Here is a 27,995-nt window from a genome sequence, read left to right on the forward strand (position 1 = left end):
GCTCGGCTCTTTTATAGACGCTGTTTACTGGCCACGCCCCCTTCCTGCTACAGCAAGTCGGAAAGGCCAAAAAGACCGGAAACACAATTGCAGATGCAGTAACGATTACAAGTTGAAGCCATACGATTACTTATAAAACGTTTTAACACTAGCATTAATGGCAGAAAAACACCTACCGAATTTAAATTGAATGGAATTCAATATTTATCTGTCGTTGCTAGCTTATATGCGCTGCTGCTTACAAGTAGAACATGGCTGTAAAGTTTACACAACCTCACGCTTCAGTGTTGCCAACTTAGTGACTATATACAGCGGATATAAAAAGTCCACACACCCCTGTTCAAATACCAGGTTTGTGTGATATAAAAATGAAGCAATTACAACTGAAATAATATGGTAGCAAAAGTGTGCACACCCTCAAAAGTAAATGCCTATTTCTGTATTGTAAAAGCAATATTTAGCCACGTTGGAAATTTTTGCCTGGAGGTGCGATTAATTTGTCGAGGTGAAGCGAATCCCTGCTGACTTTTGGGAAAAAGATGAGGTACACCCTGGATTGGTTGCCAGAAGAGATGTAACGATATCTAAACATCCCGATACCTTATATATCAGGATATGAAAGTCACAATATGATAATTATCACGATATTGTAAAAAAAATAAATAAATAAAAAAATAATAAAAAGAGCTGCTACTTAAAAAAAAACATTTGTGCTTTTGTACATTATAGCAATGAAAAATATAAAAATATAAATGTATAAAAAATGTATTTACATAAAATATTGAGGCACTTACTTGCTAATGCAACCACACATTTAGTTACATATTGACTCTTTACATATAAGGGCCAAAACATGCCTTGTGAAAAATAAACTGAACTTAAAAAAATAAAATTAAAAAAAGCCACCAGAGGGTGCTAGAACTGCACAAATGGAAATCAACCTGACTTTGAACAGATGTGCTGCTTTTAATATCGTGACATGACGACGATATATTGTGGCAGTTTTGATATTGCGATATTTCCGTTATCGTTACATCCCTAGTAGCCAGTCAATCTCACAATTAAACAACCATGCTTTAGTCAGCTCCCTATTTCTGAAAATGTCTGTTAGCGTGTCGTTTCGGTTTCTGTAAACCGTGAAGGTGCTTGACCAAACAAAACAAATTAGAATACAGCACAGTAATGATTTTTAAATATCATAGGTCTTTTATTACATCTACTGAGGATTGTGGTATCTTTTGACACAGCTTCAGTTTGAACCATGCAAATCAGAGCCAGAGTTGTGTCCTCCATTTTGCGCACCACTACCATATTTTTGAAACCAGTGGTGGTGTTTGTCCATCTTGAACCGTGCATAGGAGTCCATTTGTGTTTTGAGAACATCCAAAAAAAAAAAACTTGTTACTGTAGAGACGTTGTCCAAGGCACGTAAACACTTGAAGAAAAGAAGAAGTACCAGGACTTTTGCTCAGTTCCGAGCTAGCAAAGTCAACAAAAGAAAATTCCTGAGAAGAGATTATTTGGTTTGTACTGAGAGAGAAATGGAAATCATCACAGCAGAATTAAAAAGCATTCATCGAAGTTCCCCACGTACAGTATAAGGTATAAGTTCCACGTAATAAGCACCTCTTAAAACATGTGAGTAACCACTGGGGAAAGGAGTAAGAGTGAGTACGCAGTGAGTCCTGCGGGTGGAGTTCTCAGAGGCCTTTGTTGAAGTAGACATGCTGCACGCTATCGCCGCACTTGGATGTAATGGAGTCGCGCAGTTCGGGCTCCAGCTTCGACACGGCAATGGAACTGGGACACAAAGACGGCAGACGACAGATACGGTTAGAACTCATCAACCAATCAGATGGCTTTCAGCAATTAAAATGTCCTCACCTAATTATTTGGAATTTGTTGACTGTTGGGCTTGAATTCCTTTATTATTATTATCATCATCATCATTATTATTATTATTATTATTATTATTTATTAATTAACTAAAAAATGTTATTCAATTATATATTTTTAAAAATATATAGATGATTTTGAACAAAAGCAAATGAAGATTTTTTTGCACACTGACTGCAGCCCTTTTTGCAGCTCTAGGCCTGAATTACTTAGTTAAACGATAAAATGTAACTAAAATGGTATAAAAAAGCTAAATATTGAATATATACAAAATTTATATGCTTAGAAAAAAATATTTGAACAAAGGGAAAATATATAGAATTTTTTAATTATTTTATTTCGTAGCCTGTTACAGGAAAACATATTTATATTTTTTTTATTATTATTATAATTTTATTTTGTATCCTATTAAGGCAATAAATGAGTTGGGCTTGTATTACTTGTTCTATTCAATTATATTTAAAAAATTTAATATACATTTTATAAAAAGGATAATTACGATTGAATTTTTTTGCAACCTGTTAAGACAGCAATCAAGTTGGGTTAATATACTAGTCTATTGATAAATATATTTGAAGAAAAAATATATATGTATATATACAATAAAATATTTAAAAAAAAATAAAATACAATGAATATTATGTTTTTATTTAGTTTTTGTGCAACCCGTTCAGCCAGCAAAAGAGATGCGGACTTAGGAACATTAAATTAACTTTTAAAAAAAATTTGTGCAAAAATATTATATAACAATTAAATAATTATATACATTTAGATACATTTAAATGTTGTTTTTTTTATTACAGCTCATTACACCACTACTATTTCAATTGCCTTTAGCATTTATTGACCTAATTAGAAATATTAATATTTTATTCTGCATCATCACTTATTTTTCCCCTCAATCACAGCAAGAAAAATGCATGCATTATTCTTCATAGTCAAAAAAATATTTCTGGAATAATAATAATAACTAGGGGTGTGAATTGCCTCGTACCTGACGATTCGATTCGTATCACGATTCACAGGTCACGATTCGATTCGATACCGATTAATCCTGATACGAATTTATAAGTCGATTGTTGCGATTTTTTTTCATTCAAATTTAGAAAATACTAATCAGTAAGCTTGTAGAGTGTAAGATTTATATGAAAATGTATTATTTATTTATCTGAAATTTCAGTCTTATAGAGGTTGTAATCTGTTTCATGTTTAAACAGCATTAAAATAAAATATTAAGGCTTAATGTTCCGTTCATATAACATTCTTCCATGCTTAAGGTGTGAATCCTAAAAAATAAAAAATAAAAAAAAATAAAAAAAATAAAAAAAAATAAAAAAAAAAAATAAAAATAAAAAAAAAAAAAAATAAATAAAAATAAAAAAAAAATCGATTTTGCCTATTATTGAATCGATTCGAGAATCGCGCGATGTAGTATCGCGATATATCGCCGAATCGATTTTTTTAAACACCCCTAATAATAACAGAAAGTATCCACAACAAATTCGACACGAGTTACCATCTTTGCGGGAACAGCGAGCAGGCTGCCGGTACCATGAAGGTCAAACTGTTTGGAGACAAGCGCAACAAAAGCGAGTTGACCCCACCTTGAGACTTGTATCGCTAAAACTCCTTCCAACCTCTCCTCGCCAGATGTCGTACTTACAAGACGCCCACCATCATCACTTGAATGGGCCCGTGGAGGTATGTGATTCTCTACGGAAGAGAAGAAAACACGTCTCCACGGGGTGACTCAGCAAAGAAAGGCGGAAAATTAAAAAAAAAAGGAACGAACCTGCATGAATTTGTATTTTTCCAGCCGCTGCATGATGATGGGGAGTATGACTGCGGAGGACAGCGCAAAATAACGAGCCGTTTGTAAGACGGGGTTGTTGTTTTGTTTTTTTTTTTGTCTGTACGTACTCATTCCCGGTGCAGCCATGGTGATCCTGGAGATGACCACCTGCGTGATGCCTTTCACCGCCGCTTTCTGCATCAAACAACATTTCAAGTGAATGCAGGAGGTTAAAGGTCGGTTTGAGTTTCAATATTTATGTTCAAATCACATATCTTACTTGTGAGTGGCCGAGCTTGTTGCCATTTTCATCGGTGACAGCGATGCCGTTCAAGATTTCCCTGAAGGAACATTTTAGGCACATTTTCAGTTGGGAGAAAAGATTTTTTTTAAATTACGTGACGGGAAAATGACTTTTTAACTGCTTGTATATAAATAGTGGGGGTATTTGGATTAATTGGCTGCCTAACCATCAAGTGTCAAATTAAACAACCAAGTAAAATTGTATTTGTTTGGTGACGTGTACATTAGGGTCCTAGCTCTTTTTTTTAAATAGACAAAAATCAGCCGATTTTTTTTCCTTCAGATTCTTAGTTTTTTCAAGACATTAGCACACCACACCTCAAAAAATAATTAAATATATATCTAAAAAAAAATTGTCAAATTTCTTTTCACTGTTGTTAATTTAAGCAAACTGAACGACAAACATATTGTAAAACATTAATGGAACAACATGTAATTCATATCTATTTTTTAAAGTACATTATAAAAATTAAAATAAAAAAATATATACATTTTTAAGTACATATAATTCATATCTTTTTTTGTAAAAATGTTTTAAAAATTCAAATAAAAAAAATATCAAAATTTTTAAGTACATGTAATTCACATCTTTATTTTTGTAAAAATATATTTGAAAAATTACAATAAAAAAAATTATAAATGAAATTTTTAAGCACATGTAATTCATATCTTTATTTTTGCAAAAATATATTTTAAAAATTACAATTAAAAAAATTAATTACATTTTTAAGTACAACATGTAATTCATATCTTCATTTTTGTAAAAATACATTTTAAAAATTAAAATAAAAAAATATACATACACATTTATAAGTACAATGCAATTCATTTTTATTTAAAAAATATTTTTTTAAAAATTGAAATTTAAAAATATATATAATTTAAGTACAACGTGTAATTCATCTTTATTTTGGTAAAAATCTATTTTTAAAATTACAATTAAAAAAATATAAATTATATTTTTAAGTACAACATGTAATTCAGATCTATTTTTGTAAAAAAAAATACATTTTAAAAATTAAAATTATTTTGATTTTTTTTTTTTTTATATACATTTTTAAGTAATCGGGCGATAAATCGGAATAACACCTACAGAAAGTCTACACACCCCTGTTCAAATGCCAGATTTGGTGATAGAAAAATGTCAACTTAAAAAAAATGTTTTCCTCCATTAATGTTATCAATAGACTATAAAATTAAATTCATTTTTTCTTTAAAAAAATAAAATATTTTTTTTTTTATATTTTTGAGAACAACATAGCCTTGGTTGTAAAAGTATGCACACCCTCATCAAAGGGCATGTGGCTGTGTTCAGAATTAGCATTCAAAGTATGATAACTGGAAACTGGTGGATTGTCATGAATAAATCCCGCAAGTCCGAAAAGTGCGCATGCGGGACTCACTGTTGCCTCATCATGGGAATGTTGACACAGTTGGCCGCCGCCACGGCCGCGAAAGGGACCCATCGCGCCACCAGTGGAGGCGCTCTCTGCGGGAGGAAGGCGGGGGCGAAGCAGAGTGTGATGTGTAGCCACGGGGAGAAACTTCACACACAAGAGCGCCTACCCGGTCTCCGTGGCAACCGTACCTTCGTGTAGAGGTTGAGTCCCACCGCCGTGGCTAAAGCCGTGCTGGTGGCGGTCGCGTAGGCCACGCCGATCTGCCTGAGGCGCGCAATGATTATGTCATTTGAAGCCTGCGATGGCGATGGACGTAAAGAGGTCTTACTTGGGCGTGATGGGCGAGGCGGCGTTGCGGTTGGTGTAGTTGACCAGCGCGTTGAAGGACTGGTTGACCCACTGCCAGAAGACCACCGCGGGAACAGTTCTGGAATAACAAACCCGTCGATGCACTTTTTAGCAGCTGCCATCGTGGTTGGCGAGCATGTTTGTATTAAATTGCTTCTCTCATTTGTGTCGTCGACTACTAACATTTTTTTTTTTCGTTTTTCTTAGTTTTAGTTAGTTTTTTTTAATTAAGTGCAGGGTCAAAATAGGTCGCTAATTATTTTGTAGACAACAATTTTTAAACAACTGTTTGACCTTTTTTTGTAGCTATAAATCTACAGCAATACCAATATAAATATATTTAAAACAGCATTAAACAAAGACGAAAACTGACATTTTTGTTACAATTAGTAATTTTTACAAACATAAGAAGTTGTTTAAATGTGTTTATTAAAAACAAAACAAAAAAAACACTTATTTTCACAGTATTTTATTTTGTTAACGAAAATGTTTTTTCAGTTTTAGTTTTTCTTTAGTTTCGTTAACTATCTTTCATAACCTTGTCTGATTAACGCAACACCTTCTTTCTCCTGTTAGCCTTGATAAAGCCACAGATTGCGCAATAGAATTAAACAAAACTCTGCAGGAGAACACGTCCAAGGTGACGTTTGCACAACTCTAACCTGTAGAACTGCAGCATGCAGCCGGTGATGGCCATGCCGCCGGGGACTTGGAAGGACATGCGGCCGATGATGTTCATGCGGTCGCCCGAGTCGGGGTGGAAGGCGGAGTCATACAGCTTCTTGGCATAGTGGAGCTGCTCCTCGGTGGTACCCGGGGGGACCGAGCCCGCCCTGGAAAACAAAACGTGCAGTTGAACGCGTCGTCATGAACCATTTTTCGACATCACCGTGTCCTACCTGCAGCTCTCCACCAAGGCTTTGGCCTCGTCCAGGCGCGAGTCGGGCAGGAGCGCCGTCCGCCAGTCGGTGATGTTGAAGAAGTGCCAGAGGCGCCCCGCGAAGGTGGTCTGGTCCCATCGCGGGGCGTCGATGTCGAACGTGGGGCTCAGCGCCATGGCGGAGGATTCGCGAGTCGTAGGTAGGGGAGGGTTGACGTTTATCCTCCGAAAAGGTTCGGATGAAAACCTGAGGAAGAGAGTGCAATTACAGTTCTGCCAGTAGAGTTGAGTTGATTTATTGGATTAGATTCAAAATTTGATAGCAATCGGACAAAAGTTCATCTTAACTCATTTGCTCCCAAAAACGTTTAAATACGTTCAATTTTAAATGCTTCACATGTCCCAAAGACGTATTTACACGTTTTTGTTTTTTGTAATGTTTTTTTATTCTACAGCATACAGAAGGCTTTGATGCAGCATCTGAACGGCAGAGAACGGGTGAAGCAATGGTATGGTATAATTATAATATATATATATATATTATAATTATATAATGGTATAATTACACAAACGGCCAGCAGATGGCAGCAGAGTATAAAAGTTCTAAACAGATTTGTCAATAATGATGACATCTAATGCTAATTGCTGCAAAATGGAAACAAATAGAAATAGTTTTTTTCCTGGTGAAAGAAGAGATCTAATCTTTCTTTTGATAGGTTCCCTGTTTTATAGCAATAGAAGACAATATTCTGTGGGCCTTGCAAAATCAGACAAAATCCAGTAAAACAGCCAGGAGCGAAGGGCGTTACTTCGGTGAAAATGCCTGCGAGTGAATGAGCTAAGTTACAGGTACTTTTTTTTCCCCCCATCTTCATCAATCTATATTGTCCTCGAAAAGTTCCTAAGGTGCAAATGTGCCCTTTGCATCCTCTTGAGACAAATTTCGAAACAAGTCCCCCGCTAGAAATAATTGACAGGCGCCTAGTGAATGGTTCGTCAGGTTCGTCTGGCGCTCCGCTCGGCTCCCCGACCAGAACCAGCAGAATCCAGCTTCCCACAGAAAAACAACAACATAACTTACTAATTATTCACATGAGGAGTTAGTTATTCACAGATGTTGCTTTTAAGAGACTTTGTGCAACCCAAGCTTGACTTTATCTGGATAGTTCTGGATCTGTTTACTTTCTAATGTGGGCCTGCAACGGTCAAAAGTCAATATTTTTCGTAATGCTTACTGAGCTTTTACCAGCAAACTTAGAACTGATAGGCCCCTAACGGACATTCACATGCATGAAAGTAGGTCATTAGTAGAATACGTTAAAAAAAAAAAAGCTTATATACTAACTTGTAACGTTCAAGTTTCCAGATGTTTACTTTCTCACATGCCTGCCTGCGTTAGGAAACAAACACATGGATCGTGATGTTGCTGGAGCAACTTTAGACAGCATTTTACTCACAATTAACTCAAGTACAATTTATTATAGCCGTTAAAGGAAGCACCTCCGTGTGCACCTGGAGCTTGACAAACTGGATCTACAAGCCGGAGCGCATCTGGATGTAGTCCACGCGGTCCCTAGACACTCCGGGCGTTGCGTTGAAAATGTATTTAATTGCATTAAAGAATAAACGAGGGTGTGATTCAATTGCATTCGTGAGTTGGGTGGATGGTTATGTCAGAAAGAGCAGAGAAAACATATGCCCGGTAGAGTGATGCAACTTGTGTCTCGTGTTACTGGCGATATGCCCGCAACGAGGCAAAGAAAACACCAAGAAACAGATTTTTGTGCTTTAGCTCGCACGACAATACGCAATACTCACCTTTGAGTGGGTCGTCCGACGCTTGTGAGTAAAAAGCTGCCAGGTAGAGTCAAGAAACGTAAAGAAACGTTGCACGTGGCAAGCTCTCCGCCAATGGCGCGGCGGGGCAGCTCCCGGACGCAAGGAAATCGGCCGGGTCCTAAAACCCGAGTAGATTTATCGTTCTTGAATAAAACATTAGTCTTCTAGCTTGCTAAATCGTAAAGAGTCCACGACCTAATTACTCTTAAAGTAATATTTTATTAATATAACATAAAATGCAGAGTCACAAAACATACAGTCAATACAAGAAAAAAATAAATCAAGTCAAGCGACTGCTTTAAAAAAAAAAATTAAAAAAATAAAAGTTTCAAACATTTCACCTGCCTTTAAAATGTCTATAGAAGTCTCTAACAAATAGTTAGAAATTTATCTGAATAAATGTATTGTAACGAACTGGGTTATGCGCTAGAGACGGTTTCATTCATGATAGATTCCGAAATTTACAGGGACACATAAACGCCACATGACGCGAGACTTGAGTCCAAGAGCGGCTTGTGATTGGTAGAGAACCCGGAAGCGAGTTTTTTTTTTTTTTTTATGCGAGTAAATATAGCAAGAGTTAGCGTGCGAGTAATTGTTTTCTTGTTCTGTTTTGTGTGTCCAGTTTCTGAATTGTATGTTGTTTTTTGAATTAAGAAAAAAACGGGGAAAGAAATCGAATCGAATCTGTTAATAAAATGAATAAAGACAAAAAAAAAAAGTAAGAAAAATCAACAGTGCGGAGTGGAGTAAAATTAGGGTAAAAGGTTTTGTACTTGAAAAGAATAAAATTATGTGACACAGAAAATTATACCCATACATATCGTTAATGTAAGTAAAAGACAAAGGCAGGATCTTACATTGTTGTTGGTGCAAGCCACTTCGGCCTCACTGTCGCCACCTGTCGATGGGAGTGAGAACAAATGATTTAATTCTTACGTCCATTTTTTTTTATCAACATTGTTATCCATCTTTATGTAGATCCTCAGCATGCTGTTTACAGCGTGAAGTGCTTTTCAAGCACTTCAGCGGCTTAATATATCCGCCACTCGCGCGTGCCTGTGCGAGTGACGTCACCGTCCTTAGTAACCCTTCGCGGCGGCGTCTCCACGACACAAGACAACAAGATGGTGAGTTGTCCGTAATTCGCTCGTAATTATCGTTAACTGTGCGAAAGCGGGCCGAAACGTGACCGTTACAACACGGGCAGGGATGCAAAGTTGTCAACTTTGTTCGCGGGGGCGATCCAACCGCGAAAGCCGCCCTGTTGCGTTAGCTTCAGTTGCCAGGAGGGGAGATTAGCTTAGCAAATTAGCCGCGTTTAGCATCCCAATTACCAGCCAGTCAAGAAAACGGGACATCAGTTTAGATGACGACCAAGAACGTTTTCGATGCACTGAATACATGTTTAGAAGACGGAATGAATGTGACTAGTGTTTTGCACGTCTGCATCACATGTTCGAAGGTTCTGGGTTCGAATCTGGGCTCCGGCCTTCCTGTGTGCGCCATGAAAAACTAAAGACCTGAATTAAAAAAAATCCCTGATATTTCTTGCATAAAAATAAAGTGATAAAAATCAATGTTGTGTGTGCAGGGATTGCTGTCAATCCTGCGCAAGCTAAAAAGCACACCTGACCAGGAGGTGAGGATACTACTGCTGGGACTGGACAACGGCGGAAAGACCACCCTTCTCAAGCAGCTCGCCTCCGAGGACATCAGCCACATCACTCCCACCCAGGCAAGCAGTGATCCACTCTACACAGACCTAAAGAAAAAAATCACAATTTTTACCAAGCACATTGGTATTGCTTTTGAAAATATGATTGGTCTAAGTTTGAGACTCACAAATGTTCCTCCGACAGGGCTTCAACATCAAGAGCGTTCAGTCGCAAGGCTTCAAGCTCAACGTTTGGGACATCGGCGGCCAGAGGAAGATCAGGCCCTACTGGAGGAACTACTTTGAAAACACAGACGTGCTCGTACGCTCGTGACGCTATCGGCACATTGCGGAACCAAGTCACAGTCGACATCATAACGTCACGTTTTGTTTGCAGATTTATGTCATCGACAGCGCTGACAGGAAGAGATTTGAGGAGACGGGTCAGGTATGTACCCGGTCTGAGACATTATTAATTCTTCTGCAACATGCTACACGTTTTGAAGATGCCTACCTTAAAAAAAAAAAAAAAAAAAGTTACATAATTTGTTTTGTTAGGTGCACAGTACGTATGAAGTCAATAGAACATTAATTTTGTATGAGTAAATATAACAGAAACAATGATATAGGAATGTTTGACACAGCAAAAAATAGTCATTTATTAATAATAAAATTAAAAAAAATCATTACTAAAAATATTTGGTTTCCTCCAAGGTAACGACAACAAATAATGGGGGAAAAAAAACATATTAAATTTTTTTTATATTGATTTATGCTTCAATAACGGCAATAAAAAAAAAACAGTTAAAAATGGTTATTTTTCTTTTAAAAAAAACTTATTTGCAGCTACAATATCAACAAAAAAAAATCGATTACTAAAAAAATGCCAGTTTGCAACAAAATAATAATTAGCTTGTTTTTTAAATAAATAAATAAAAATGCTGGTTTGTGTTAAAGCAACAACAACAAAATAATTACATAAAAATTACCTTTAAAACGACGTGCTTTCTCCTGAAGCATCATCAACATCAACATCAAATAAATAAAATAACTTTTATTTTAATGCTTGTTTCAACTACATCATCAACACGTTAAATATAATTACCTGGAAAAAAATGGCAAATGCTGAAGTCAACTACAGCATCAACAATAAATAAAAATAGTAAACATTTAATAATAAAAATTCAATAGTCATCTTTATGAATTGAAAAAAAATCAGTACTAAAAATATTTGGTTTAGTCCAAGGTAATAAAAAATAATGGGAAAAAAACAATTCCTTTTTTTAATGATGAGTTCTGCTACAATATCAGCAGTTAAAAAAAAAAGAAAAATCATTGCTAAAAATATTCAGTTTCCTCCAAGGTAACAACAAAAAATAATCGGGGGAAAAAACATTCCTTTTTTTTTTTTTTTAAATGTTGATTTCTGCTTCAATATCAACAATAAAAAACAGCTAAAAATATTTATTTAAAAAAAAAAAATCTGTAAAAAAAGGGTTTTCAGCAACAACAACAACAACAAAAATTAAATTACTTAAAAAAAATAGAAGTTTGCAACAAAATAATAACAATTAGCTTGTTTTAAAAAAATGAATAAATCAATAACTGTCATGTTGTCGCTTTTTTTTTTTTTTTTTTTTTCCAGGAGCTGGCCGAGCTGCTGGACGAGGAGAAGCTGAGCGGCGTGCCCGTGTTGATCTTCGCCAACAAGCAGGACCTCCTGACGGCGGCGCCGGCCTCCGAGATCGCCGAGGGCCTCAACCTGCACACCATCCGCGACCGCATCTGGCAAATCCAGTCGTGCTCCGCCCTCACCGGCGAGGGCATCCAGGTACGCCAATTTGTTATTTTAAAGAATTAGTTTGCGCTTTTTTTCCCATTTTTTTTTTTTATTTCTCCTTTCCTGCAGGAGGGCATGAACTGGGTGTGCAAGAGCGTCAACTCCAAGAAGAAATAACTTGACGTTTCTGGTCGTCTTCTCCTCGGGAAGGACGTGCGACGACGCCTCCCGAGCCTTAAACACTATACGGGGTACACCTGTGAATGTACACGCGCGCACACTACTAACCCAACGTGGAGGTTTTAACGTCACCGCCGCATTCCTATCCGTCACACTTCCGCCACTCGCGTTCCCCGTCGAGCTGCTGTCTATCAAGAGGAATATTGGAACACCCACCCTCGTTATCAGGTCAAAGCGTGTCATTCCTTAGTAATCGGTCCACGCGCTTTCATGGCCCCGTTTTGACGTGAGGTCTTTTATTTTTCTAAGTGTTTTATTTATGGCAGAGAGAATAGAGTGTGCTTTCACCACCCCAAACCTGCTCAAGAATGATACTGTACATGTTATGTATAAAAAAATAAATGAAAAAAAAAGTGATAAATTACAGGAGTTTTTAAATCCACTGTAAATAGTGTGGGAACCCCCCCCCCCCCTGTCTCGTCCCACTTCTTGCGACACTTTTTCGGGTTAGATTCCTTTTGATATTCTCGAATGTGATCCGTGCAGAAGTGAAGGTACTGTATGTGAATAAAAGAAGAAAGAAATGGAAAAAAAACGAGTGTTTATGTTTACCTTGTGTGAGTGGAAGCGGCCTCAAGGTGAGCTCAGCAGCTGTCGGTGGCAGTGGAGAGGTCTCAGGCGTGCGTGCGTGCGTGAGCGGGAGACGGCTCAACTGAATGAGACAAAAAAAACACGAATGGATCAAAACACAAATCCAGGCCGTGTAGCATGAAAAAAGATAAATGCTGTTGGAAAAGATTATCGGTGGCCTCATCTTTTCTCACAAACATCCCTTTGTCTCATCATACACACACAGTACTATGTACATAGCTTAATGAACAACCATTCTAAAATACAATAAAAAATGTGAGTGAATTGGGTTATTTAAATGTAATCTAAAAACTGTATAATATAAAATAAAATTTCTAGAGCCCACCAACCATTCACGACACTTTTTTGTCACCTAAAATGTCTGACTCACGCCTGCAAAACTCCAAACAAACAAACTCCACCCAGGAAGGCCCGAGCCTGGAGTCGAACCCGAATCCTCAGAACTGAGAGGCGGACGTGCTAACCACTAAACCAATGTTTTCGTCTTTGGTAATTTAATGCATGATCCTTTGGGAATGATTTTAAATGTGATTTTTAGTAGATTTGATATCAAACGGAATAATGAGTTTGAAAGTATGTCACACAGAAGTGACGTCATCTAGCAGCAGCCAATAGAAAAGCACCTTCAGTTGACGTTGCTCCCATGGTTTTTTTTTAAATATTGCGCCCAAGTAATACACATGAAAAAAATAAATAATAATACTAATACTGAAACTAACAAACCAAACTAAAACTAAGCGTTTTTAAATAACTAATAAAAACTAACAGAACCAAACTGAAAACTAATAAAAACTAAAATTCCAAAACTATAATAACTCTACTGCCATATTACAAATAAAATTGGACATACACTGTAGCATTTTTCTAAATATGCAAAAGCACAAATCAATTATTTGTACAATTTTTAGGACTAAACACAATTTCTCTTAACATTATGTGGCACTCAAATGAAAAAGTTTGGACACCCCTGGGCTACCTACTCAAATGTATTTATTTATACACGTGTATTTGATTCGTGAGCGACCATATCACTCCACTTTCCATTGCATTGGACAGCTGCACGACAGCTGCGTGTGTACACGCGTGGGAGAATGTCAGGAGGGGGAAAAGAGGGAGTGTTTTACAGTACAGTATGATGTGTGTGTACTGTAAGGAGTGGGAAGAATATTTTTTTTAAGTTTGCTGAGGGTCGCTCACGTGAGAGGCCTCGGGAGGGACACTTACGGTGGGAGCGGAATGAGGGTGGAGTCGGAAACGAGGAATGTTATTGTTACAATGCTGTCAAATTGAATGAAAATACAATCTAAAAAGAGTGCTTGGACACAGTATTTCATCACCAAGTCACTGCCATTTGTTAGTAATAACGCTCCACCCCTACGTAGACAACTTAGTCGAACATTTTTAATCAGAAGCTAATGCTAACCCTGCAGCTTAATTTCACGGAAGGACAGTCCAACTTTATATTTACAATGTTCCATGCGCCCCCACTAGTCTAGACATGGTACTACTACATTGTGATTAATGTTGCGTTTTTGTAATATGAATTAAGCATTAAAACCTACTTGTTTTTATCCATCTCTGGGGCCGGTCATTTTGCCACTTGCCGTCCACTGAAAATGACATCACATTTGCTCAGTTAACGAACAATCATGTCTCAGCTGTTGTTCACAAGCTGAGCCGTGATTGGTCGTTACCTGAGTAACTGCGCTGTCATTTTCACTTTTTTTTTTTTTCTTTGAAAAACTATTCATGATAAGTATATAAATACTTGTCGGTTGTATGAAACATTCTTTTGATTTTAATCATTTGGTACACTTTAATCAACCAGACAGAAACGTTTTAAATTCCTTTCTTTATTGGAATTCTCCAAAACACGTGTCATTTTTCCATTTCACAAAATATTTACAAAAAAAGATACTTTCAAGTTGTTTTTTTTGTCCTTTCTCTTAAAATCGAATGTCCTTAATGGCTTCTATGCAAGAAGGCTGACCAGTTCATTCTCGTTCTTTTAGAAAAAGTAGATCATCATACACTCCTTTTTTTTTTTTTAACTGCATACATTGCCTCTTCTTCTGAGTGCTTAAAAAAAAAAAAAAAAAATCTCTTCCTTTGCACGCTTACAGCTGCAAAGAGGAAGCCAAGAGCTATTGCGCGCGCGTACATGTGAGTGTGTGTGCTTATTGAGAGGAAGTGACATCGTCGCCCTGAAGGAAGTACGTTAGATGGCGTCGTCGGATCCTCTTCTAGTCAACGCTTGATTGGTTTGGTCTGTCCTGCCAGTCTGGTCTCTTATTTCCCGTGGTGAAAAATAATGGAAAAGTGTCCTCCAAGTGCATTGTGGGTATTGGGTGGAAGAGCCTGGGAAGCAGTAACAAGTGCAGCGAAGGAGGGGACTCAAAAATGAAAAATCCGACGACGTAAGGCAACTGACCTTGGTGGACGCGAAACCAGAAACATTTGAGAAACTTTTTTGTTTTTTTATCCCACCCATTTAAAGTTAATTTCCATTTTTCGCTCTATAAATAAAAATACAACTTCCCTTCTGTCTCCTCCCTCAGTCTCTTAAAATGGCTGCTATGCTTTTTTTTTTTTTTTAAGGTTTTCTTTTAAACATTTTACATTGACCGAAAAAAAATTAAAAATAAAAAGCGATCAACCCTGCCCCCGAATGTGTATACATTGTACTCTAGAGGTGTCCGTGTAGTTTAAATGTGTGTAGGCTATAACGGCTTTAAAGCAATCGAAAGTAATCACCTGCATTTTTGTGGTACACCATTATGGAATTATTCAATTTGTGCGCTCTTTCTTAACAAGATGGCGCCAAAGTATTGGTTAGTAGTACATTGGTGTTTTCCCCCAAATCATGTCATCTGCGATCCGTATGTTTTTAGGGGTGTTGTCATATGTTTTGCTGCGTGTGTTAACTGGTGACGTAGTGCTTTGTTGACGGCTGCCCGTACAGCCCGTAGAAGTCGGCGTGTCTGTGCGACTGTGAGGCGTCGATCCAGTCGCGCACCGCCAGGCCCTGCATGGACGGCCCCCCGGAGGCCAGTCCGGGCGGCGGGGGGTAGTCCTGGGCGCTGACCCACGGGAAGGAGCCCGAGCGCGGGTACGGCGGGTGGCCGCGGTGGCCCGACACGGACGGCACGCCGGAGCAGTAGCAGTTATCCATGGTGCACACCAGGATCTTGCGCCCGCCGTACTGCGGCAGCACCGCCTGCTGGGAGGAGTGCGAGGAGCCCCCGGTGGCGCCCCCGCCGCCGCCGCCGGGGGGGAAGTGCGAGGAGCCGAAATGGTGGTTGGCGCCGTCCGCGATGTGAGGCGGGCCGCACGGCTGGTTGGCCGACTGGCCCTCTCCGGAGGAGGAGGAGCCCAGGTAGGGCTGCTTGCTCGAGGAAGAAGAAGACGAGGAGGAGGAGGAGGCGTCTTTGAAATTGGCCGCGCCCGTTTTGCCCGAGTTTCCGTCCGGGAAGGCGGCGGAATGTTTCCGTTTCTCCGTTCCCGAGGTCGAACTCTGGCCGCTTGGGAAGGCCGGGACGGACTGCAGGAAGGTGGAGGGAGGGGTGAGGGGAGCTGAGGGGGAGACAAGAGAACACGTCAACACAGAATATGTTGCTTTTTTACGGAAGCGTATTGCATTCACTTGAAAGAAAGAAAAATTAAAAACTCCTGTTTTTCTGACTAATTTTTGGGGGGAGCTTTGTTTTTTTGAGTATCGGTAGATTTTTTTCTGTTTATTGAATATTTTTTCCTGTCATAAAAAAAAAAATAAAAATTCCGAAAAACAGAAAGAGAAATTACTCCGAAAAACAGGGGGGAAAAAAATTATTACAAAAAACAGAAAAAAAAAAATTCCCCCCCAAAAAAACAGGAAAAAAAAAAAAAAAAAAAAAAAATTCCAAAAAGCAGAGCACCAACTTCTCCTGTATATCTGACTGGATAGCCGATAGCCCATACACGCTAGTGCAAGCCGTTGAAGTCACAGGACGGCCATCTTGATGCTCCCATGCCGCAAGCAGATTACTGTATAAACTAGACGGTATTACAAAAGTAGCCTAATGGCAAACAAAAATGAAAGCTTATTAATAATTTTGAGTTGCTTAAACATATACATTTGCACCTTTTTTAAAAATTTTAAAATAACTCATTTAATAAATCTTGGCTAAAAAAAAAAAAAAAAAAAAAAACCTGCATCATTCGTATTTAAAAACAAACAAACTTATTTTAAATGTTTAAACACTTTTGTGTTTTGTACCAAAAAACAAATGATTGATTTCAATTATTAGCAAATTAATTGGGATTAAATTCATGGTCGAGCAGCCCCAGTTTAGAAGCGCGTTACCACTATCAGACATTTTCTAGAAGGGAAAAAAAAAAAAAAAAAGGGGGGGGAGGGCTACCCAAGTAATCGATTGAATAATTGATAGCACAATCAATGATAAAAATATTTGTGACAGTCGTAGTTGTAAGAATGTGCTGTGTAGTGTATGTCACTATTACTCCCTGGTAAAGGCAACCAAAACAAAGATCAGACCGTGTACCTTCCAGCGTTCTCTTCAAGCTCTTCTCCCGTTTGGAGATCTCCGAGAGGAAGAGCTTGGCGTTCAGATTGCCGACCTTGTAGGGGGCCAGAGTGCTTCCCACACACGCCTGAGACCTACAAAACATTCCCGATGAGACCCCGACGACCACCAGTAAGACGCGCAAGCCCTCGTACCTGTCGGTGAGGATCTTGACGGGCTTGGTGTTCTTCATGAACGCCAGCTCCTCCGCCTTGCCGAACGCCGTGTTGATGGCGCTCAGCAGCTTGTGCGCCTCGTGCCGCTGCTCGCCCAGCGCCAGGACCTGGGCGGCGTTTTCCTGGCAGAAGCGCGCTTGTGCCCGCTCCAGCGCCTCCAGCGTGCGGCCCAGGTCCTCCTCCAGCAGTTGGTGCATGCGCTGGTACTGCATGCGAACGTCCTCTTTCAGCTCCAGCACGCGGTCCTTGCGGGGGGAGGAGGCCAAAGTGTGAATGGCAACGCAAAATGGAGGCTGGGTTGCGCAATGCCAATGCATCGGAAAGCGCTTCACTTTTTTTTTCTTTTTCTTTTTTACACATTTTATCCTACAGCATCACTGTTTCCGCATTTATTGCGGGTGTTATGTTCCAAAAACTACCCGCAATAATGGAAATCCACATTAATTAAAAAAAAAAAAAAAGAAGAAAAAGAAAATCCCGTTAATTATATATATTTTTTTAATTTATTCTTTTTTGTTTTGATATTTTTACTTTATTATAAATGCTTTTTCATTTAGATTATTTTTTTCCTATTAAAAGTATATTGTTTTTTTTTTTTAATGTACTTATTACAGTATACAGAACTGTATATATATTTTTTCCATTTATTATATATGTCTTTCCATTTTGGTATGATTTTTAGTTTATTATGAATGCCTTTTCATTCATCATTTGTTTTTTTTGTTTTTTCATTTACAGTCATTTTTCCATTAAAAGTATGTTTTTTTAAATTTACTTATTACAGTATACAGCACAGTATATATTTTTTTTCATTTTTTGTATTTTTCATTTTGGTATGATTTTTAGGTTATGAATGCTTTTACATTCATCTGTTTCTTTTTTTCATTTACAGTCATTTTTTCTATTAAAAGTGTTGTTTTTTTAATTTACTTATTACAGTATATATATATATATATATATATATATATATATATATTTTTTTTTTTTTTCATATATATGTTTTTTTCATTTAGGCATGATTTTTAGTTTATAATGAATGCGTTTTCATTCATCATTTGTTTTTTTTTCATTCACAGTCATTTTTCCTATTAAGAGCTTTTTTTTTTTTTTTTTTTTTTTTTTACTTATTACAGTACACAGCACAGTATATATGTATATTTTTTAATTTATTATATGTTTTTTTGTTTTGGTATGATTTTTAGTTTATTATGAATACTTTTTCATTCATCATTTGTTTTTTTTTCATTTAGTCATTTTTTCCATTAAAAGTATTTTTTTTTTAAAATTCACTTATTACAGTAACACAGCACAGTATATATATATACACTGCATACATATATATATATATATATATATATATATATATATATATATATATATATATATACATATATATACATATATATACATATACATATACATATACATATATATATATATATATATATATACACATACATATATATATATATATATATATATATATATATATATATATATATATATATATAATGTTTTTTTATTTTGATATGATTTTTAGTTTATTGTGAATGCTTTTTCATTCATCATTTATGCTAAGCACGCTGCTAAAAAAAACAAAAAAAAGACAAACAAAAAAAACAAAAAAACAAAATGCTATAAAAAAAATCCAGCAAGGCCGCGAAAGATGAACCCGCAATAAACGAGGGAACACTGTATTCTAAAAATGACTCGTTCAACTTATGAGGACACTATATGAATTAATACATATCTTTTTTGTTCTCAAAATGGCAAGTCAATCATTTCCACATGCATTGTCCGCCACGTGCAAACGCACCTCCACCACGCACTTGTCCGAGTCCAACTTGCATAGCTGCTCCTCAATCTCCTGCACGCGGTCCTCCACGCGCTCCTGCTGCCTCAGTAGGCTTTGCTGCAAGGTGACAGCACAAGAAAACAGAAGGAAGAAGGTCTTTAAACACCGCAACATTTCCCCCTCCCTCCATCCCCGGCTTAGTTGGTCCCCATCCGACACGCACAATCCCCGCAGGAGGGGAGGACCACGCTGTCATGGCAACCAGCAGCTGTTTCGTGCTTGCATAAGTGCGTGTGTTGGGGGTTTGACTTGATAAATGAAGCGACATAAGCAGGCAGGAAAAGCTCCCCTCCCGTTTTAGTGGCCCCGCTAAAAACATGGCCATGTTTTCATAATGGGAGAGAGAATGCGAGGCGATGATGATGGAATGCTTTTCATTTCTAGTCCTGATTATTGTTGTTGTGCAAGGTGCTGGATATCATGAGCAACCGGTGAGAGAAGCAGTTGCGTAAATTATGAATGTGACCGAGTGTGATTGGATGGGTTACAGTATTTCTACATTTTTGTTTATTTCTATTTTGAAAGGAGGAGGACATTATTAACTCATTCACTCGCCGCCATTTTCACAGAAGCAATCCCTTTCGCTCCCGGCTGTTTTACTGGATTTTGACCGATTTTGCAAGGCCCACAGAGTATTGTGTTTTATTGCTATAAAAGCATGGAACCTATCAAAAGAAAGAATAAAGTCTCTCCTTTCATCAGGAAAAAAAGTATGTTTCTATCTGTTTCCGTTTTGTAGCAATTAGCATTAGAAGAGAGCTAAGTTTCATCAGTTTTCACAAATCTATTTAAAATTGTAAGTAATTTAGCTTTTTTTCTACATGGCCCTGGTTGATCTCCTTTGCTCTGCTGCCACCTGCTGGCCGTTTGTGTAATAACTACCATTTATGCAACCTTTCTTTGCAGTTGAGAGGTTGCATCAAAGCCTTCTGTAGCACTAGCATTAAAAAAAACACACAAAAAAACAAAAAAACGTATAAATACGTCTTTGGGACACTTAAAACAGAAACGTATTTACACGTTATTGGGAGCAAATGAGTTAATAACTGGCAAGAAACGTAATTTGACATGTCTACAACGGGTTAACATAGGGCTGCTCGATTATGAAGAAAATATTCATCACAATTATTTTGGTTACAATAAAAAATAAGAAATAAAATTCTTTGAAACACTAATTATGCAAGTTCATTTTGACGAAAAAATAAAAAATGTGCAAATTTATCAATTGAAACAATTCAAGCAACTCAAAATTAACATTACTAATTTTTGACGATTATGCACATTTTATAACTGAAGTAGGGCTGCACAATATTTTGAAAAAATATTGATATCACGTTATTAGCCCATGCAATATGCATATCGCAAAGACATGCAATGTTTCATATGGAATTTTATGCTTTTATTTGAATTTGACCAGTCGCTAACTAAAATGTGCACCGCGATCCAACAGTTGAACATTATCGAGAGGTAATTACAATTAAATAACTAAGAATATATTTAGTTTTATTTTGCTGCATGAAATTTTTTTTTAATTCTATCATTGCAATAATATCAGTAATGACTACATTCAGCAAATATATCACATGATTTTCAAATATCGTGCAGCCCCTACTGTGGAGTGTAATAATTGAAAGTGTAATTGAATTTTGATTAATTGCACAGCCCTAGAACGTTAACGTTAATTTAACAGTGGTGTCTACTTATTTTTACACTGTAGTATTATTGAAAATTATTTAAATAAAAAAAAATAAAAATAAAAAAAAAAGCCTGGCAGTCCACCAAGCTTTGAAAGCACTGGGGGAAACCCTGCAGAAGGGCAACCAAAACTTTTGTACATTTTTCTAAAAGCAAAATGGGAAAATAATCAATAAAATATTCTAAAATTGGATATTTAACTATATATTTTTTTTTCATCCATATGAATCTCCACAGCCCCAAAAAATAAATAAATGTGTATTGAACCTGATGTTGATTTATCGGTGATGATATAATCAGTCCACCTCTTAAAGGTTCTACACTATTTTCATACAAAATTCAGTCAATTCAATAAACAAAAACGAAACAAGATATAGTAGCGGCATCAACTTGATCCAGATTCAAGCGAACAACCCCCCCCCCTTTGCAGCCACATTAGCGCTTGCAGCTAAATGCTAATGCCAGCGCACAGACCTGCCTCTGTGTTCCCTGGGCCCATCTTTATTCTTATTTCGCTACCTCAGTGTGTAGCACGCTAGCATGCTAACAACAAGCCATGTCAGTGCGTGGAAATCAGGATCGCAGGAGTGCGACGTGGCTGGCCACTCAGCAAACAGCTGATTTTATCATCGGTTCCCTGATTGGAAACCACTGGCCTAGATATCACGTGCGCGCACGCACACACACACGGTTGCCATGTTACAAGCAGGACTGTGACCTGGTTGTGCTGACTGACTGAGTCGGGCCGCGAGCAGGAAAAAACGTCCGGGTCGAAGTAGAAGAAGCTTAGCAGAAGGAGGTTGCAGCTATGGATAGGTGGGTGGGATCGGGCAGTGGGGGTCAAGAGGGGGCGGGGGGGTTGGGCGGTCCCAATCTTTCGCTGTCATTTCAGCACAGTGGCTTTTCCATCAGGGGCAGGGGGCCACGGGGAAGGTCTGGCCGCGCCTGGGAGGGAGGTGAATTTGATGTGCGGGGCTAATGGAGGTGAGGGGGATGGGGACGGCGAAGCGAGGAGTCAAAATCATATTAAAGATGGCCGACACAGCTCGAATCAACTGTTATTCATCTTAAAGGCAAGGCTGGCATATAAGAACCATAGCGGATTTGGTGAATATGCAAATATATGCTAAGTAGACCCTCATATCAATGTGCATGAATGCAGAACGGTAATGCAATGTAAATATTCAGCACTAAATAATTCAGTGGGTTCTAATTAGAGACCATCCAGACTATTAATAATGTAGGAAAAAGATGGCAAAGGGTATTTTTTTTTGAGGGGGGGCCTGGCTTGAGAGTTCAGATGGGCAACCACACCCCCGACTGTAACCCCCGTCACCCCTCCTGCTGACTCATAGCGACAGGAAGTACAAGAGGGTTGACACCGAAAGCCGGTGTCATGAGTCAGTCGACGCCTCACGTTTCCCCCTCTGACTAATCCCCCCCACACACACACACACACCTTAGAAAAATATGCACGTGTGTAAAGGGGGGAGGGGTTCGAAACGGCAGGAAACCGATATGTCATTTAAAAAATTTTAAAATCCACACAATCGAGTGACGAATCACTATAATCCTCTCGCTGGCGATCCCCGAGCAAGGATGCACCTGTGCCGGCGAGATAAGCCCGCCCCTCCTCCTTCACAATGAGGGACCCTCATTGTCCCCGCCACCCGCAGCCCCGCACCCTCCGTCGCTGCATTGTGTGGCATTCCGACAGATGACAAGGACGACCGCAGCAAGCTGGATGCATATTCCGGCCTTTCAGTCAATGAAATGTGACCGTTTCAAGGCCGCAATTTAAATGTGCTTGTTGCTGCTTGGCGACGACACAAAGTGATAGCTTTTATGTGGGTGCGATTCAGCCGTAAACGCACAAAAGCACTTATTGATCGTGTCAGACCAGCACCTATCTACATATTTTTGTGCTTCCTCTATTAAGCCATTTTAATGGCGGAATAGCTAACGTTACCCACAGGCTGAGCTAGCTAGCCGGCTTGACAACAAACAGCAGCTGGATGGAAGATTCCAGTTGAAGTCGACAAGCAGGTGCTTGAAAGCTCCTTGTGGGGTGAATACCAGAGCGAGACGGATGGTAAACATCTCAAGATGACGCAGATAAAAGTCGGAATCAGATGGCTACTCAACATAAGGTATAATGAGAATCATTAGCGATATATGCTACGTATCACCGAGTCAAAAAAGGTACAAAAAGAATCATTATTGTTTGTATCATTGTATCATTATTAGCAATATATGCTACGTTTTACTGAGTCAAAAACATAAATTGCTTTATAAAAAAAAAAAAAAAAAAAAGGAACTAGTATTGTTCCATATTTTTGCTGTGTTGCAAGTCTTGGCTCCTTAGCGCCATCTAATGTTGTGGAGGCATATCGCACTTATCTATCACGGAGAATGAACTGTTTACTGTGGTTGTTTATCAATCTGTGAGTTAGCTAGCAACCTACTTCCTGGTTTTGGTACTCGTCAGCGGTAGCTCAGGTAACAACCAATGGCGATTCAACTTCACAAAACAGGTGAGCCATGGTTGGTCGCTCATTATTATTACTTACTGTAGCTAATTGCTACAAAATGGAAACAGATACAAATATATTTTTTCCCTGATGAAAGAAGAGATGCTAATCTTTCTTTTGGAGGGTTTCATGTTTTTATAGCAATAGAACTCAATATTGTGTGGGCCTTGCAAAAATCAGTCAAAATCTAGTAAAACAGCCGGGACCAAAGGGGTTGCTTCACTTAAAATGGATGGGAGCGAATGAGTTAAGTCTTTAAGATTGATGAAAAGACCTAAAATACAAATCATATAAAATATTTTGAAGAAATTACCTTTCGTGTTGACTGTGAGTGTTGCCAAGTTTCTCATATTAAAATACTCATAAAACTCATATTCAATATTATTAAAATACCGAGTTGATACTAGTGGGGCTGCATAAAATATATTATTGTAAAGAAACTTTACAATAATATATTATTGTAGCAGGTTGACAGTAACCTCAATAGCCCTGGCCAAGAGCAGTTTAAAAGTGTCTGTGGTGAGCGTGTGAACGTCTTACTCTGATGTCATTGCGGCGCATCTCCACGTCAGCGACGGCATGCCCGTGGCTGGGGTGGCAGCGGGCGAAGCAGCAGTACTGGCACACGGCCGTCTGCTCGGCCTCGCAGTGGTAAAGCCGGTATTCGTCGTGCTGCGGGCAAGTCCACGCCTTGACCGCCTCGGCCTCCACCAGGAGGTGCCCGAGCGCCGAGCACGGCTGCTGCAGGTGCGTCTGCACGTGCGACTGGCAGCACGGCGCGTTGCAGCGCAGGCACACCTTGACGGCGGGCAGCGGCGGGCCGCGTCGACACAGGATGCACTGGGGCGGCGGCGCCGACGCCTTCTCCACGCTGAGGGCGTTGTACTTCTCCACGATGTTGGACAGTTTGTGGTTCTTCTCCAGGCTGGGCTTCTGGCTGTACGCGTGGTTGCACTCGGGGCAGCGGGCCAGCGTGGAGTCCTTGGCCCAGGCCTCACTGATGCACGGCCTGCAGAAATTGTGCTTACAGGGCAGCTGGATGGGCTCGGAGAAGACGTGCAGGCAGATGGGGCAGATGAGCTCCTCCTCGAAGCAGTTCTTCCACGTCTCGGCCATGTCGGACGCCATGGCGGCGGGGAAAAGGCGTACGACGACGCCTCTCTGGGTTTCGGTCTGCGTGTTCTCACGAAACCCGAGCCTCCCGCCCACACCACCCTTCTCTGAAAAAAAAAAAACCTGACGCTGTCCAGAAAGTGTGCGTTTACCTCTGCGCTGACACCCTGACTTGTTAGTTATTGCTGCAGCAAGTTCCGGAAAACTGACCAAAGGAGAACACACACAGTGAGGCTGACGTTACAAGATTACTGTAAACTGTGACACACGCGCTCGCACATACACACACAGGGCGGGTTTTTATGTGTGTGGCCTACAGGAAGCAGCAGCCTGCAGGTAAAACCTTGGAATCCAAACAAGGCACAGATAACTAAACCTGGTGCAGCCCAATATGCAAATGAGCACAGGACCTCCTGCAAGTGCACTGACAGCTGCCTAGTGCTTGATTCATTAACCTGCTCCCACACCCTGATTAACACTTTTTTTTTCTACCTGACTCTGAACCTTTAACAGTCACTTTTTTTTTCAGCCGAAAAAAAAACGAACGAAGCAGCACAGGAGGTTCGGCTCGGCTCGGTTAAGCACACAACGGCCGTGAACGCACCACGGACCCACAACAGACTCCGATTAATAACGCCTCCGTTTCGTTTTGACGTGAAACGCCATTTCCATGAGATGAATAATAATCCACACACTCACACACATACAGACAAGGCCGCGGCTCTCTCTGGCACTTTCCACTCGAAAACAAAAGGGCCTACTAATCTTATTAGATGGAGAAATCATAAATTCATAGCCGGGCCGTCGCTTTGGATGCGGTTTCACTGCATAGTTGTCGCTTTTTAAGGGCTCCAGTCGAAGCTACGGAACAAAAGAGCTTTTATTTAGCTTTAAGGATCCGCAGGAATGTTGCTTCAACACCCATCGATCGAATAATCCCCCGCCTCCACACACACACAAAAAATACAATTATTATGTATTATTTAAATCTTATTCCGGCGTCCTGCTTATTCGCCTGCTCTCTCCGCCGCCGTCGACCAACAACATATTTTAATCGACTTATCTCGACGACAATCGTAGGGGGGGGGGAAATAAAAGCGAAGCGACTCACCTCACCATTTTGTAGCACAGGTACACATTTTAAACCGCACTTTCGTCACAAACGCGGCCCTTGCTTGCATACAACAAATACATTATTTTCTTAAATATATTTATGTAACTATTCCAATGATAGAATATAAAAATATGAGGATATTAAAAGTCGACGTCGATCCGCTGTCCTTGTTATACTGGCTAGCTGCTGTCATCAGCCATCTTGATATTAAAACAACACACACATAGGATATCCACGGTGGAAAAGGTTGGAGGTCGTTTCACCGAAGCTTTTCTTCTTTTTACTCTATATTACCGACGAGATGGAATAAAAACGGCCGTTTTTTGTTGTTGTTGTTGTTGTTGTTGCTACTGCTTAATGACGCTCTTCTCTTCGGGTCCAAAAGTCCACAATCCTGACGTGCTAGTTATTTAGTCACGGCCCATATTTGGTCACACGGTCCCGTAAGAGTCGACGACTCCTGATTTATAAAAATCCAGGTCGCTTTGGGGCTGCTGGGAAGACAAACACACAAAAAATCTTTTGACGTTTTCTTCTTTAATGGCTTCCTTTCTTCCTGTGTCTCACTCTGCCCCAGCCAGGCTGTCGACAGAGGAGGAATGCGGGCGAGCTGGACGCTTCCTTCGGTTAGCATCAACGTAGGCGAACAGTGGAAGCAGGAACTTCCGGCGTTTCAGAATTAAACCGGATGTAAGAAGTCCACTGCAAAATATAACTTTTTAATTGCTTGTATGCCAATTATTGGGTTTCTGGAGTGACTGTCTACTCTTTAAGTGTGTAATTAATTGAATAAATACATTTTTAGTTATCTACTTCTGAAAATATGTCTACTCCGTATGCTAGCAGTTTTGTAACGTCACAGTGTATGGCAATCAATAACCAGAAAGGCACAAGTCGTCAAATTTCCAGAGTAAAAAGAACCACTTTGACGCATCGGTCAAAGCAATAGCATTTCAAAGCCAAAAGTTTAATTAAGTAGAGCTGCAGTATTAGCACAGATTAGCATTAGCTTCTGATGATAATGTCATCGTCATGTTTTGCTTGGTTGTCTCAAAGTGGTATGTGAGAATTGTGTTTGTTTTCATGGTCTTGGGTGATAACAAGCTGAAGATGCCCAAATGCTGGCAGGTAACGAAAGCCAGGTTTTCCAATCTATTAGCAAAGCAGTAAGTGTGGGAAAGATGAGGTCTGATTTTGACCGTGGCATGAAATATGCTAGAAAAATATGTCTAATTTTTGTTATGTTGGGGGTCGCACATGTTATTAGACACCTGGGAACTGTTTTATTGTGGAAAAGATATAATGTTTTCTGTTAAACATTATGTATAGGTAGTATTTTGGGTTGCATGCAGACAGCTTTTCAAAATAAAGCACAGTCAGGCAGTACTAACGACAGTGAAACTCAGCAGTGTGCTAATTATAGATTCCGGTAAACAATGGAGGTTGATTACACACCGAGAAAAATCAGTATGTGGTCACGCAGACCATAATAACGAGCGACGGGTTGTCGGCCTTTTGAACCATGTTAATCCTGGCTTACCTTTCCTATGATGCTTTTAGCTGTGTGCTACATCCAACATGGCGGATGATGACGTCATGATCACACAGTGCCCTCTTTATGTCACTTCAGGAAAATCACAATTCTTTTCACTTCCTGTTAAGTAAGAGTTTGACATTCCTAATTGTCATAAAAGCACAAAACAGTCAATTGAGAAATACTTTGAAGACGCCTGACAGACTTAGTAAAAATGTGCCATTTCCTGATCAATTGCATGCCAACCTAATTGTGTTTCTCAACTCCTTATCAGAGGCCCCACATTTCATATTGTCTGCCAATGAATGTCTTTTTTTTAATTTTTTTTTTTTTACTATGTTTACATATATGAAAGTTCTGTGTGGTCTAGTTAAATAACAACCTTTTAAAATGGTAGGCCTACAGATTATATAATGTATTTAAGTACAAATGAAAAAAATAATAATCATCATTTTGACTGTAAATTAGGTACAATTCTTTCTGTATCTTAATCCATACCTTACTCCATAGTCGTCTTCTTCTGCTGGTTGTATCTTGTATGCATCAGGTTACTGACAAGCTTGACAGCCAAAAAACACAAACCTCAGCATTTGAACGGCTCAAAATGGCGAATGAGCTTTGAAGTTTTGTGGGTCGTAATGAATGTAACCTGCAGGGGGCGACAAAGACATTTTGACGGGGAGGGTGAG

The 27,995-nt window shown here is 39.2% G+C and overlaps 3 protein-coding genes across 8 annotated transcripts; 1 reads left to right on the plus strand and 2 right to left on the minus strand.

Annotated features, from left to right (window-relative positions):
* Positions 1 to 1,183: 1,183 nt before the first annotated feature.
* Positions 1,184 to 14,387, minus strand: LOC144004940 (sideroflexin-2-like). 4 transcript variants are annotated; one of them, XM_077502675.1, is made up of 17 exons: positions 14,289 to 14,387; positions 12,688 to 12,787; positions 10,304 to 10,403; positions 10,090 to 10,223; positions 9,319 to 9,359; positions 7,965 to 8,009; positions 6,639 to 6,866; positions 6,402 to 6,572; positions 5,720 to 5,818; positions 5,580 to 5,655; positions 5,395 to 5,480; positions 3,969 to 4,029; positions 3,817 to 3,883; positions 3,689 to 3,738; positions 3,560 to 3,609; positions 3,413 to 3,460; positions 1,184 to 1,800 (listed from the first exon to the last, which is right to left on the minus strand). In XM_077502675.1, coding segments are annotated over exons 5-17 (1,083 nt in total). In that variant the 5' UTR covers positions 9,321 to 9,359; positions 10,090 to 10,223; positions 10,304 to 10,403; positions 12,688 to 12,787; positions 14,289 to 14,387; the 3' UTR covers positions 1,184 to 1,700. The 4 variants fall into 4 exon arrangements, with proteins under 4 accessions (XP_077358801.1, XP_077358802.1, XP_077358800.1 ...); XM_077502676.1 differs by lacking the exon at positions 7,965 to 8,009; XM_077502674.1 differs by lacking the exons at positions 9,319 to 9,359; positions 10,090 to 10,223; positions 10,304 to 10,403; positions 12,688 to 12,787; positions 14,289 to 14,387 and adding an exon at positions 8,120 to 8,421.
* Positions 9,359 to 12,666, plus strand: LOC144004942 (ADP-ribosylation factor-like protein 3). The gene is made up of 6 exons (XM_077502678.1): positions 9,359 to 9,588; positions 10,053 to 10,196; positions 10,321 to 10,437; positions 10,513 to 10,563; positions 11,761 to 11,946; positions 12,025 to 12,666. Exons 1-6 carry the CDS (start codon positions 9,586 to 9,588, stop codon positions 12,070 to 12,072), a joined length of 549 nt encoding a protein of 182 aa, XP_077358804.1. The 5' UTR covers positions 9,359 to 9,585; the 3' UTR covers positions 12,073 to 12,666.
* A 174-nt stretch (positions 14,388 to 14,561) lies between the features above and the next one.
* On the minus strand, positions 14,562 to 27,951 carry LOC144004712 (E3 ubiquitin-protein ligase TRIM8-like). 3 transcript variants are annotated; one of them, XM_077502160.1, is made up of 7 exons: positions 27,805 to 27,951; positions 27,313 to 27,426; positions 24,086 to 24,863; positions 19,281 to 19,376; positions 17,444 to 17,709; positions 17,268 to 17,383; positions 14,562 to 16,299 (listed from the first exon to the last, which is right to left on the minus strand). In XM_077502160.1, exons 3-7 carry the CDS (start codon positions 24,671 to 24,673, stop codon positions 15,647 to 15,649), a joined length of 1,719 nt encoding a protein of 572 aa, XP_077358286.1. In that variant the 5' UTR covers positions 24,674 to 24,863; positions 27,313 to 27,426; positions 27,805 to 27,951; the 3' UTR covers positions 14,562 to 15,646. The 3 variants fall into 3 exon arrangements, with proteins under 3 accessions (XP_077358286.1, XP_077358285.1, XP_077358287.1); XM_077502159.1 differs by having other exon boundaries at positions 24,086 to 26,266; XM_077502161.1 differs by lacking the exon at positions 27,313 to 27,426 and having other exon boundaries at positions 27,805 to 27,924.
* Between the last annotated feature and the right edge of the window lie 44 nt (positions 27,952 to 27,995).

Source organism: Festucalex cinctus, chromosome 17 (genome assembly GCF_051991245.1).
Source record: "Festucalex cinctus isolate MCC-2025b chromosome 17, RoL_Fcin_1.0, whole genome shotgun sequence".
In the NCBI taxonomy this organism is placed as follows: domain Eukaryota; kingdom Metazoa; phylum Chordata; class Actinopteri; order Syngnathiformes; family Syngnathidae; genus Festucalex; species Festucalex cinctus.